At 36.6% G+C, this 14,600-nt stretch overlaps 1 protein-coding gene across 3 annotated transcripts in view; it reads left to right on the forward strand.

Moving 5' to 3' along the window:
* Nucleotides 1-14,600, forward strand: part of PDE1A (phosphodiesterase 1A) — a 266,854-nt gene that overhangs the window by 208,343 nt on the left and 43,911 nt on the right. The window contains exon 11 of one of the 3 annotated variants that reach the window (XM_068544827.1): nucleotides 9,056-9,407. The exons of the other annotated variants lie outside the window; for them this stretch is intronic. Within the exon in view, the coding sequence (XP_068400928.1) occupies nucleotides 9,056-9,088 (33 nt within the window). The 3' untranslated portion in view covers nucleotides 9,089-9,407. Of the gene's footprint in view, nucleotides 1-9,055; nucleotides 9,408-14,600 lie in introns of those variants that run through there. 3 annotated transcript variants of the gene reach the window in all.

Raw genomic sequence — 14,600 nt, forward strand, 5'->3', positions numbered from 1 at the left:
TGCTTCTTTCATGTTCTGTGTCTATGCAAATGTTTTTGGAAATAGTGACTGTGCATATCGACATACATCTTCTCTGTAAAGAATCCAGGCCTTGTGACTTGCTATTACCAACTTGGCCACAACACATTCTTGGGACTTCAGGCAGAATTTATTATTTCAAATAAATGTATTAAATAATTCTATGCAGTATAATACATGTTTTAAAGAGGGTCAAGTCTTGGATCTCAGATGCCAATCTCAGGAGAGAAAGAAATTAACAAATGAGTTGCTATCTTCTGTTAAAAGGTAAAATGCTAGGGTTAGGGTTAGGGTTAGGGTTTGCAGAGGTAGCAAATAGCTTTCATCATAAAAAGAGAAAGGGAGGATTTATAACACCTTTGCATACATCTTGCTGGTTAGAATTTAGTTATACATGCATAGTTGCAAGGATGGCTGAGAAATATAGTTTTTAGCTGGGTGAACATGTACCTAACTGCAAAAATCTATTGTTATGTGAAAAAGCAAGCCTGGATATTGTCAAAAAATTAATCAATAGCCAATCTAAGAAAGAAATGGAAAATTTTATTTGAGCCAAAATAAAGATTATAACCTGGGAGACAGTCTCTCAGAGGGGTTCTGAGAACTGTTCTGAAGAGGTAAAGGGGGAGGCCAGTATATATGTGACTTCGGCAAAAGGGGTGCATGCAATCAAGTACACATCTCAGTAGAAGGTTGCTGCTAGTCACAAGGAACAGACATCTTAGTTAATGGTTTTAGTGCTTTTCTAAGTATGGGAAGATGCAAGAATCCAAGTTCACAAAAAATTTCTCCTGAAAATATCTAACTATCTGGAGGCCAGTTCTGTCAGTTTTCCCCCAGCACAAAGCACCACATCCTGATCTTCACCCTGAATTCCTTTCAGGGTGTATTGTAAGTCAGCAACTTCAGTGCCTAATGACTTGATTCTTGTAGAACTGGATGGTGGGCAACATTCTTTATTTTACAATCCCTTACCTTTAGGTCTTAATTTCGACCAAGATTTGGGAGGCATTTCATGACCAATTTGGTCCATGGCGCTAGGAATACTCATTCCCAGGTTAGGCAAGAATTTCGTTGTTAGGCCACTCAATGTACTATTACTGGACTAAACCCTGTTAACAGTGGCCAAAAACCTCTGGAACGCCTGTCAAACTAGTCTCTTATGGTTCAGGAAATGGTTCCCTCTTGTTGCTTCTTCCCATATCTAGAGTTACACTATTATAACCATTGATCTTATAGAACTGTATATTTGGTCAATTGTTGCAAGTTGCCTAATCATCATTAATTTTATCACAGTCACACATTTGGTAATGCAAGAAACAATAATCTTGTAAAATAGGCAGAATACAAGTACTAAGGTCATAATTGAGTACTTAAGTTAAGAACTTCCATTAGGTGTGACCCAGTATCTCTCCAGGTCATCTGACCAGTCTGTTTTGCACCAGTCGCTATCTTTAAGGGAAATGATGCATTGGCATTGTACATAAAGTGCACCAAAGACGTCTGCACATACAAGGTGAGCAGTGGGTCTTCTTGACCCCTTACAAGATTGCAAAAAGCAATGTTAGTTTCTAAGGAGTTACATGGCTGGTGCCAGAAGGAAAAAAATTGATCTTTATGATTGAGCAGGTATTTCTGCCATTGGGGAGGTTTGGTTAATGCATAATGCAGATGCACAATGGACACTAGAGGGGAAGGAAGAGGCCCAGATGGGCAGAGCAAAAAACTATGTTTAAATTTTTCTTGTCTTGCCTTAAAATGTGAATTTTTATTTCATCAATATGGAGAATGACCAGTGTTCTCTACAACAAGTATATGTTTTTTTTCTCTATGGTGTCCTTATTCTGTTTCTACTCCCACTGGGGGTACTACAGTAAAATGAGCCAAGTAACTCAGGAAAGTGCTCTACTTACAATTATAGTTTTATTATAAAGAATACAACTCAGGAACAGCCAAATGAAGAAGTGCATAGGCCAAGGTCTGGAAGGGTCCCAGACATGAAGCTTCCACGCTCTCTCCCCATAGAGTCAGGGTGTGTCACCTTCCTGGCACATCAATGTGTTCACCAACCAAAACGTGCCACTGAGTTTTGGTGTAAGGAGTTTTTATGGGGATTCATTACATAGGCATGACTGATTAAATAATTGCCCATATGATTGAACTCAACTTCCAGCCCTCCTTTCCTCCCAGATGACACTGCCCCAATATTCCAACCCTCTAATCATGTGATTGGTCTCTCTGGTGAGCAGTCCTATCCTGAAGCAATCTAAGGGGTCTTATGCCATGAGTCACATAATTAGCATAACAAAGAGTCTCCTATCACTCAGGAAATTTCATGGGTTTTTGAACCTTTGTGCCAGGAACTAGGAACAAAGATCAGATACATTATTTATGATGCCACAGTCCCGTTTAGAGAAGCTCTTTTTTAACTTCTGTATTTTCAGATTATGTGATTTCTCAACATTGTTCTTTATTTTTAATCTTTATTTTTTAATGTTTTACTTATTCTGAAAACATAAAGACCAAATACATTACTGTAGTTAGATGACTATGGTTTTCATCTCCTATCGTCAATAGGTATATGGTTTCACTTTGAAATAACGTTACATAGTCCTAGAGAAAGTTACTAAGTAACATCTTCGAAATTCAAATATTTTCACATTAAAAATGTCTTTAAAAAATATTTTAATACATTTTGTGCTTAAAAATAAAAGACCAAATGTTAAAATCTGTTCTATTCTAAAGGCAAGCTTCATGCTATGGCCAATTGAAAATTATAATTTTAGTTACTCAACCAATCATCAGACAATGGTAAATATAAAATAGACTTAGAGATCTTTAATAACAACATTCTCACATTAGAGATGAAAAAAGCAGAACCAGGAAAAGATAAAATGACTTTTCTTGGGTTAAGAAGAAATATTAAAATATTTTTAATTGAATGACCATGAAAACACCACATATGAAAATTTGTGGGATGCAGCTGAAGCAATGCTAAGAGAAAATTTTATGGCTTTAGATGTTTATATTAGAAAAGAACGTATAAATCAATGATCTATGTTTCTACCTTACTAAGTAAGCTAAGAAAAGTTAAGAAAATTAAACCAAAATAAGTTGATGGAAGGAGGTAATAAATATAAAAGCAGAAATCGGTGAAATAGAACAAGACAAACAATAGCAAAAATTAACAAAAGCAACAGTTGGTTGTCTAAAAAAAATAAAATAAAATTACTAGCAGGATCAAAAAGAGAAAAAAAAAAGCATAAATTGTAAAGGAAAGAAGAGATATCGTTATAGATCTATATATATCAAGAGGATAAAGAATGTTATACACAATATAAATTTAATGACTCAGATGAAATTACCAAATTATTTCAAAGATACAAATTACCAAAACAGACACAAGAAAAAAATTGTAATCTGAATATCCATGTATCTGTTTTTAAACACTGTAGTTTAAACTCTTCCCATGAAGAAAATTCCAGGCTTAAATGGCTTCAGTTCTTAATTCTCATTTCAATTCTTAATTCTCAGTTCAGCTGAGAGAGGGTGAATTCTCTCAAACTTTTCAGGAAAAAATAATTCCAGTCTTACACAAATTCTTTCATGACATGGAAGAAGAGGGAAAATTGTCAATATAGCCCCTGACAAAAACTAACAAAGCCTTTGCAAGTTAAGAAAATTGTACACCCATATCTGTCATTAACCTAGCTGTAAAATTCCTTAAAATATTAGCAAATCCAACTCAGCAATATAGTAAAAGGGTACACATCATGACCTCCATTGACTTAGTACTCAAAAATCATTTAGGTACTTTACCATATTAAGAGGAAAAAAGGGGGGAAAATATCCTATTATCATCTCAATACTTGCAGAAAAAGCATTTGACAAAATTCAAAAGACATTTATTATAAAAACTTTCAGCAAACTAGAAATAGGAGACCTCTCTCAACCTGGCAAAAGGTGCCTATAGTTAACAATACTTCATGGTGAAATATTGAACACTTTCATTCTAAGATTTGGATGTCTACTCTTACCACTTCCATTCAATATTGCATTTGAAATTCTAGGTAGTGCAATAAGGTAATAAAAGGAAATAAAGAATAGATTGGATAAAAATAAATAAAACATGAGCATCTACACAGAAAATCTTAAAGAATCTGTTAAAAGCTACTTGAACTGATAAATGAGTTTATCAGGGTTGTTGAATCAATTGTATTTCTGTATGCTAGCAGCAAAAAATTTGAAAATGAAAATTTAAAAACAATATTATTTATAATAGCATAAAAATAGTAAACTATTTGGGAATATATTAATTAAATGCATATAAAACCTTGATACAGAAAACCACAGAATATTGTTGAGAAAAAAATTTTAAAGACCTATATAAATGGAGCGATATACTATGTTAATGGATTGAAAGATCTAATATTGCCAAGATGTCAATTCTTCCAAAATTGTTTAATATATTTAACACAATCCTTATTAAATATTACAATAGTCTTCTTTATAGAAGCTGAAAGAAAAGCTGATCCTAAAATCTACATGGAAAAGAATCTAAAATAGCCAAAATAATTTTGAAAAAGACTAAGAGTTGAAGGACTTATACTTCCTTATTACACAACTTGGTATAAAGCTACAGTAACCAAGGCAGTGTGTTACTGACATAGGGACAGACAAATAGGCAATAAAATAGAATAGTGATTCCAGAAATAGTTCCATACTTAGACGATCATTTGATTTTCTACAAAAGCACCAAAACAGCTAAATGGGGAAAGGGAAGTCCACAAATAGCAGTGGAACAACACATTATATGTATGGAAGAAAAGGAACCTACCTGTCCTCTACCTGTACCATGTATAAAAATTAAATTCAAGATTAACCACAGGTTTAACACAAAACTATAAAGTTACTACAGGAAAACTCAAGAGAATGTCTCTCTAATCTTAGGGGTAAGCAAATATTTCTTAGTGAAGACACATATAGCACTACCTATAAAAGAAAAAATTTGTGAAGTGGACAAAAGCAAAATTCAAAACTTCTGCTCTTCCAAAGATACTATTAAGAAAAGGCAAGCCATAGACTGAGAGAAAATATTTGTACTACAAATATCTGGCCACAGGCTTGTACCATATTGCATAAAGAATTGCTACAAATCAGTAATAAAAAGAAAAGCAGCCCAATTTGATCAGACACCTCATAAAAGAAAACACACAAATGGGTAGTAAGTACGTACAAGTATGCTCATTTTCATTACTTATCAAAGATTGCGAATTAAAAGCACAATGAGATACCACTACGTCCTCACCAGAATGGCTAAAGTTAAAAGGACTGACAATATTAAGTGTTACTGAGGATGTGGAGCCACTGGAAGTCTCAGGCATTGATGGTGGGAGTATAAATCATTACAATCCATCTGGAAAACTACTGGTTGGCATCTATTAAAGTTAAACTTAATATCCCCTATGACCCAGCGTGTCCACCCATAGATGTATAACCTACATAAATTAGTGCTTATGCTCACCAAATGTCTTATGTAGGAGTAGTTGTAATGGTATTACTTATGATAGCCTGATATTAGAAAAAGTCCAAATGTGCATCAAAAATAGAAATGCGTAAGTAAATCATAGTATAGTCATACAAAAGAATGTCATACAATAAGAAATGGACCAATGATATGAACCACAGTGAACCTCAAAAAAATGGATACTATATGATTCCCTTTATATGAAGTTCAAAAACTGGCAAAATTAATCCATGGTGATTGAAATCTGAACAATGGGGGCCTGCCTATATGGGGTAGGATTCACTAGAAGAGGGTAAAGGAACCTTTTGGGGGTGATGGAAGTGTTCTTTATCTTTATTGAGTGTTAGTTACACAAGTGTGTTCATGACTTATACTGTTAAGATTTGTACATAAATGTTTCCTTAATTTAAAAAAGGAATATATCAGAATGAAGGTGCTTCACTAGTGACTTAAACAAAAATCTCTAAAAAAAAAAAAACTCTAATAAATCCCAGAAACTCTTGAAAATTACTGTTAGATCTCCAAATAATACCATGACTTGTATTACCCGTCTTTTATTGATTTAAAACCAAAGACTATCATGAATTCAATGAAATTGAGGCCTGATGTTTTTGAAGTTCACTACCTTATTCTTGAATTTTCTAGAAAGGTGACTGATAACTGTTAATGAAACTCCTGGCATGCAGTGATTTTTGACATCTGAATTTCAGGGTAGAGGCACTTTGTTTTGTGAGGCTACTTAGCTCCTCTGTCATTCTCAGAGCCTGGTAGACAGTGACTCAGATATCTGACTACTAGAGATTAAAATACATCCAACACAAAAGGTCAAGTCTTGGAATAGGTATAGCATCATGCTGCTTGGAATGTTTTTGTGATCTTCATTTTTCAGAGTGTGTTAGAGTGAGGAGGTGTCAGGTTTTCATTCTGTTTTGTTCTTTGATAGGACTCTTGGCAATAATAGGCATTTATGTAACCCCAAAATATTCAGAAATGACAGTCTTTGCTTGAATGACCTTAACATATAAGGCAAGATACTTACAGCCCAAAGGAGAGGAAAGTATATGTGTTAATATGGGCTATTATAAAATCAAAACATCTCTGCTTGCATTGCCTCATCTCTTCAACTGTGAAAATCCTCTCAGATAATAACAAATTAATATAGGACTGAGTTTTAAAATGGAATCAAATTTAATAATGGAATCTTAGATTTTCTCTGGATTTTTAAAAGTAAATGACTTTTTCTTCCAGTTTTATTGAGATATAATTGACATCCAGCACTGTATAATTTTAAGGTGTACACCATAATGACTTGACTTACATACATCATGAAATGATTACCGAAGTAAGTTTAGTAAACACCCATCATCTCATATAGATACAAAAATTAAAGAAATAAATTTTTTTTTTTCTTGTGATGAGAACTCTTAGGATTTACTCTCTTAACAATTTGCATATATAACCTACAGAAGTGTTAACCATATTTAACATGTTGTACATTAAATCCCTAGTACTTATTTGTCTTACAACTGGAAGTTTGTACCTTTTTATTACCTTCATCCAATTGGCTTTTAAATCCCCTTCAGAAATATATTTAGCAAAACAGGAGAATGTAGAGTTAAATGTCAAAATAAGTGAGTTTGCACTAACAACGATTATGTTTTACAAACAAAACAAGTTTATTTTTACGAGACATACTAAAATATGACATTGATTCCAGCAGGAATCCATTTTTTACGCTTTCAACTAACTAAATGAATCTCTCAGTACCCTTAATTATCTTAGCCATACCCCATATTTTAGCCTTTTAGAGGTAGATACAGCAATGAATCTGAAACCCCTTGGTTTATGCTTTGCTCTGAATGTTTTTGACATAAGCTATTTAACTGGATCTATGTATCTATGCAGATGCCCTAGAAATTGACAAGACTGCAATGGTTTTTCCATGCTTCTTCTTATTCTTGCTCATCCTCACATAACCACCTGAAACTATCACTTTGTAGAACCCACAGTGCTAATAAATAACTTCTTGCTATGGATCTAGCCAAGATAACAGGGTTTTTTAAAATTAAAGTATAGCTGGTTTACAATGTTGTATTAATCTCTGCTGTACAGCAAAGTGATTCAGTTATATATATATACATCCTTTTTAAAATATTCTTTTCCATTATGGTTTATCACAGGATATTGAATATAGTTCCCTGTGCTATACACTAGGACCTTATTGTTTATCCATGACAGGTTTTTTATCTCAGTTGAAACATCACGTTTATAAAGACATTTGAAAATATATTCCTTCATTCCTTTAGAATGTACTAAGAATCTAAATTATGTAATACGTCACACGATCTACTGGTTATTCTAGGGAATTTGAGGCAAATCAGACAAGGTCTGTCCAGAACTCATCGCTTCCCTCAGCTGCAGTAAAAATGTACACATTTATGTTTCTTGTTAAAGAAAGTATTTGATATACATTGGGCAAACATAAGAAGTCTAATAATGCCAAGTAAGTGATAATTGGACTTGGCTTCAGAAAACCCAAGTGTAAACATTAGCTTTCTATCTTTCCAGCAGTGGTGGATATGAGCCTTCACCTTTTACCTATAATAAGGGATTAATACCCATTCTGTCTCCTCCCCAGGATGGCTATGAGAAACAAAATGATACAATGAATGTGAGAGGTCTTTTTACATTATAGACATGATACAAATGTGAGGAATTGGTATTATTTGTTATCCTCCAGGTCTATGTTAAGTTCCATATTTTTCCAAGGTCAAGTATCAGAGAGCCATTGACTATGAAATATTTTATTTGACAGTCACTTAAAGCCTTTGACTGAACATAGGTTTTAAAACACATTACCAATACAACCATGAAGCTTAAAAAGCAGCCAGTTAAGAGAAGCATTTTTCTTTTGCTATGGAGAATATAGCACTAGACTTGAAGTCCATTCAATGGGTTTTGAGCAAAATTAGAGACTGGATATAAATTCAAAAAGTAAAACTATAGAAATTGTTTTGGCTTCACAGAAAATGCAAAAAGGAAAAAAGAAAAAAATGTGCCACTAAATCACTGGATTTGACACCTTGTTGACAGCTATCAGAGTATTTCACACCATTTAGAAAAGCATAAAAACAATTACAGGCATAACTCATTTATTGTGCTTCACTCTATTGTTCTTCTCAGATACTGTGTTTTTTACAAATTGAAGGTTTGTGGCAATCCTGCATAAAGCAAGTCTATCAGTGCCATTTTTCCAACTGTATTTGCTTACTTCATGTCTCTGTGCCACATTTTGGTAATTCTCACAATATTTCACACTTTTTCATTATTATTATATGTATTTGTTATAGTGATCTCTGATCAGTGATCTTTGAAGTTACTATTGTAATTGTTTTGAGGTGCCACAAACCACGCCTATACAAGAAGGCGAACTTAACTGATAAATGTTATTTGTATTCTGACCGTTCACTGACCAGCTGGCCATTCCCCTCTCTCTCTCCTTCTCCTCAGGCCTCCCTATTCCCTGAGACAGGACAATATTGAAATTAGGCCAATAATAATCCTTTAATGGCCTCCAAGTGTTCAAGTGAAAGGAAGAATTGCACATCTCTCAGTTTAAATCAAAAGCTAGAAATGATTAAGCTTAATGAAGAAAGCACATCAAAAGCTGAGATAGGCTGAAAGCTAGGCCTCTTTTGCCAATTAGCCAAGTTGTGGATGCAAAGAAAAAGTTCTTGAAGAAAATGAAAGGTGCTACTCCAGTGAATACATGAATAAGAAAGCAAAATAGTCTTATTGTTGATATGGAGAAAGTTTTAGTGGTGTAGTTAGAAGATCAAAAAAGCCACAACAGGGGCTTCCCTGGTGCCGCAGTGGTTGAGAGTCTGCCTGCTAATGCAGGGGACACAGGTTCGAGCCCTGGTGTGGGAAGATCCCACATGCCGCGGAGCAACTAGGCCCGTGAGCCACAATTACTGAGCCTGCGCGTCTGGAGCCTACGCTCCGCAACAGGGGAGGCCGCGATAATGAGATGCCTGCGCACCGCGATGAAGAGTGGCCCACACTTGCCGCAACTAGAGAAAGCCCTTGAACAGAAACGAAGACCCAACTCAGCCATAAATAAATAAATAAATAAATAAATAAATAAATAAATAAATAAATAAATAAATAAATAAATAAATAAACCCAAAAAAAGTTTAAAAAAAAAAAAAAAGCCACGACATTCCCTTAAGCCAAAATCTAATCCAGAGCAAGGCCCTAACTCTCTTTAATTCTATGAAGGCTGAGAGAGGTGAGGAAGCTGCAGAAGAAATTTTGAAGCTAGCAGAGGTTGGTTCATGAGATTTAAGGAAAGAAGCCATCACCATAACCTAAAAGTGCAAGGTGAAGAAGCAAGTGCTGATGTAGAACCTGCAGCAAGTTATCCAGAAGCTCTAACTAAGATAATTAATGAAGGTGGCTTCACTAAACAACAGATTTTCAATGCAAGGAAACGCCTTTCTATTGGAAAAGATACCATCTAGGACTTTCATAGATAGAGAGGAGAAGTCAATACCTGGTTTCAAAGGACAGGCTGACTCACTTGTTAGGGACTAATGCAACTGGTGACTTAAAGTTGAAGCCAGCGCTCATTTACCATTCTGAAAATCCTAGGGCCCTTAAGAAATATGCTAAATCCACTCTACCTGTACTCTATAAATGGAACAATAAAGCCTGGATGACTGCACATCTGTTGACAACATGGCTTACTGAATATTTTATTTATTTATTTATTTTTGGCTGCATTGGGTCTTCATTGGTGTGTGCAGGCTTTCTCTAGTTGCAGAGAGCAGGAGCTACTCTTTGCTGTGGTGCGCAGGCTTCTCATTGTGGTGGCTTCTCTTATTGTGGAACATGCGCTCTAGGCGTGCTGGCCTCAGTAGTTGTGCACGTGGGCTCAGTAGTTGTGGCTCACAGGCTCTAGAGCGCAGGCTCAGTAGTTGCGGAACATGGGCTTAGTTGCTCTGGTGCATGTGGGATCTTCCCGGACCAGGGATCGAACCCGTGTCCCCTGCACTGGCAGGTGGATTCTTAACCACTGCACCACCAGGGAAGTCCTACTGAATATTTTAAGCCCACTGTTCAGACCTATTGCTCAGAAAAAGATTCCTTTTAAAATATTACTGCTCATTGACATTGCACCTGGTCACCTGAAAGCTCTGATGGAGATGGACAACAAGATTCATGTTGTTTTCATGCCTGCTATCACAACATCCATTCTGCAGCCATGGATCAAGGAGTAATTTCAACTTTCAAGTCTTATTATGTAAGAAATACATTTTATAAGACTATACATGCCATAGATAGTGATACCTCTGATGGGTCTGAGCAAAGCAACCTTCTGGAAACCTTCTGGAAAGGATTCACCATTTCAGATGCCATTAAGAACATTTGTGATTCACGGGAAGAAGTCAAAATATCAACATAACAGGAGTTTAGTAAAAGTTGATTCTAACCCACATGGATGACTTAGGGGTTCAAGATTTCAGTGGAGGAAGTAACTGCAGATGTGGAAATAGCAGGAGAACTAGAATTAGAAGAGGAGCCTGAAAATGTGACTGAATTGCTGCAATCTTATAATAAAACTCTAATTCATGAGGAATTTCTTCTTATGGATAAGCAAAAAAAAAAAAAAAAAGTAGTTTCTTGACATGAAATTTATTCATGGTGAAGATTCTGTGAAGATTGTTGAAATGACAACAAAGGATTTAGAATATTACATAAACTTAGTTGATAAAGGAGCAGCAGAGTTCTAGAGGGTTGACTTCAATTTTGAAAGAATTCTACTGTGGGTAAAATGCTGTCAAACAGCATTGCATGTTACAGAGAAACCGTTCATGAAAGGAAGAGTCAACTGATGTGGCAAACTTCATTGTTGTCTTACCTTAAGAAATGGCCACAGCCACCCAACCTTCAGCAACCACCACCCTGATCAGTAAGCAGCCATCAACATTGAGGCAAAACCCTCCACCAGCAAAAAGATTACAACTCACTGAAGGCTCAAATGATGGCTAGTATTTTTTAGCAATAAAGTATCTTTTTAACTAAGATATGTTCATTGCTTTTTTAGACACAATGCTAGTGCACACTTATTAGACTACAGTATGGTGTAAACATAACTTTTATATGCACTAGGAAACAAAAATCTCATATAACTCACTTTATTGCAATGTTTGCTTTATTGTGGTGGTCTGAAACCAAACCTACAAAATCTCCAAGATATGCCTGTACTAGTTCTTTGTTATGGCCTTTCAAATAAGAAACCCCAACAAGTCCCAAGGGAATTGCTAAGATGGGCAAAAACTATCAGGCCTGAGCACATCAGGCTATCTTGTGTTTCCAAGTTGATGAAACCACTTTCTCTGCTTCTCTATCTGCAGGCATATCCCCAAGAAAAGATGCAGAGATCCAGGGGCATAATTAAGTGGTTGGTTAATTCATTGAGTTTAGTGGCCTAGGAACCTATAATTCTGCTCCAACCACTTGTACGATTCAATACACCAGAACATATGTGTATTCAGTAAGTTATTGATTTTTAAAAGTGTATTTTTGACCTCCTATGAGCAGCACCCTCAAATGAAAGAACAACCTCCAAGAAAAATATAAACTAGTTGATGTACACAATGTCTCTTGCTTTTGACCTCTGATTTCATCTTGATGAAAAGTAAATGGGAGAGTAAGGAAAATTGTAAAGTTTGTCAAACTTATATTCAGGTTTCCTGACTCTCCCTTTACATATCTTTCCCCCTCCCTTAGGAGAACCTCCCTTGTCCTGTTGGGTTTCTGATTCCCTCATAGTCTGGCTACAGGGCCCCCTACTAATCTTGCACTCATGGTCTTTATTCACCCTAAAGAATAAATGACACTTTGAAATATTTATAAATAAGTTAAATAATTACTGTACTGTAGCATTCAATGTGCTTAGCAATGGAAACTTAATATTCTAAATCAATTGTGGAGTACAAGAAGCAAATAGAATATAGAATCTCCCACTTCATCTGTAGGAAGATCAACCCTGCATATGTCTGTCATATGCCTAAGTCCTATATAAAAATGTTGCCATCCAGCATTCCATGAAATTTAGCTCATGGAAGGTAAATCATCACAATGCCTTTTTCAGGCCCAAATGATAATTTTCAGGTCAAAGAAGTTAAGTGATATAAAACTACATCTTTTAAAATATCACCAACACCTTAACTAATAAAATCAATGGATCATCTTTGCATACATCAATTAAGAATCCCTGACTGAAGACTGCTGCTCTGTCTTGCCCTGGTGTCCTGCCTGCCATCTGCTGCACACAGTGGGGTGTCACTCCAGGACTTTGCTTCAGACAAATTGTGGTTCAAGATGGCAGAGTAGAAGGATGTGTGCTCACTACCTCTTTCGAGGGCACCGGAATCACAACTAACTGCTGAACAATCATCAACAGGAAGACACTGGAACTCACCAAAAAAGATACCCCACATCCAAAGACAAAGGAAAAGCCAAAATGAGATGGTAGGAGGGGCACAATCACAATAAAATCAAATCCCATAACTGCTGGGTAGGTGACTCACAAACTGGAGAACAATTATACCACAGAAGTCCACCCACTGGAGTGAAGGTTCTGAGCCCCATGTCAGGCTTCCCAACCTGGGGGTCCGGCAATGGGAGGAGGAATTCCCAGAGAATCAGACTTTGAAGGCTAGCGGGATTTGATTGCAGGACTTCGACAGGACTTCGGGAAACAGAGACTCCACTCTTGGAGGGCCCATACAAAGTAGTTTGCACATCAGGACCCAGAGGGATGGAGCAATGATCCCTTAGGAGACTGAACCAGACCTATCTGCTAGTGTTGCAGGGTCTCCTGCGGGGGGGGGGGGGGGCGATTGTGGCTCACTGGGGGGAAAAGACACTGACAGCAGAGGTTATGGGAAGTACTCCTTGGTGTGAGCCCTCCCAGAGTCCACCATTAGCCACACCAAAGAGCCTGTAGGCTCCAGTGCTGGGTTGCCTCAGGCCAAACAATGAACAGGGAGGGAACTAAGCCCCACCCATCAGCAAACAAGTGGATTAAAGTTTTACTGAGCTCTGCCCACCAGAGCAACACCCAGCTCTACCCGCCACCAGTCCCTGCCATCAGGAAGCTTATACAAGCCCCTTAGATAGCCTCATCCACCAGAGGGCAGACAGCAAAAGCAAGAGGAACTACAATCCTGCAACCTATGGAACGAAAATCACTTTCACAGAAAGATAGACAAAATGAAAAGGCAGAGGACTATGTATGTACCAGATGAAGGAACAAGATAAAACCCCGGAAAATCAACTAAATGAAGGCGAGATAGTCAACCTTCCAGAAAAAGAATTCAGAATAATGATAGTGAAGATGATCCAGGACCACAGAAAAAGAATGGATGCAAAGATAGAGAAGATGAAAGAAATGTTTAATAAAGAACTGGAAGAATTAAAGAACAAACAGAGATGAACAGTACAATAACTGAAATGAAAAATATACTAGAAGGAATCAATAGCAGAATAACTGAGGCAGAAGAATGGATAAGTGACCTGGAAGACAGAATGGCGGAATTCACTGCTGCAGAACAGAATAAAGAAAAGAGAATGAAAAGAAATGAAGACAGTCTAAGAGACCTCTGGGACAATGTTAAATGCACCAACATTCGCATTATAGGGGTCTCAGAAGGAGAAGAGAGAGAGAAAGGACCCGAGAATATATTTGAAGAGATTGTAGTCAAAAGCTTCCCTAACATGGGAAAGGAAATAGCCACCCAAGTCCAGAAAGTGCAGAGAGTCCCAGGCAGGATAAATCCAAAGAGAAACATGCTGAGACACATAGTAATCAAATTGACAAAAATTAAAGATAAAGAAAAATTATGAAAAGCAACAAGGGAAAACCGACAAATAACATACAAGGGAACTCCCATAAGGTTAACAGCTGATCTCTCAGCAGAAATTCTATAAGCTAGAAGGGAGTGGCACGACATATTTTAAGTGATGAAAGGAAAGAACCTACAAC

Source organism: Eschrichtius robustus, chromosome 5 (assembly GCF_028021215.1).
Source record: "Eschrichtius robustus isolate mEscRob2 chromosome 5, mEscRob2.pri, whole genome shotgun sequence".
Classification (NCBI taxonomy): domain Eukaryota; kingdom Metazoa; phylum Chordata; class Mammalia; order Artiodactyla; family Eschrichtiidae; genus Eschrichtius; species Eschrichtius robustus.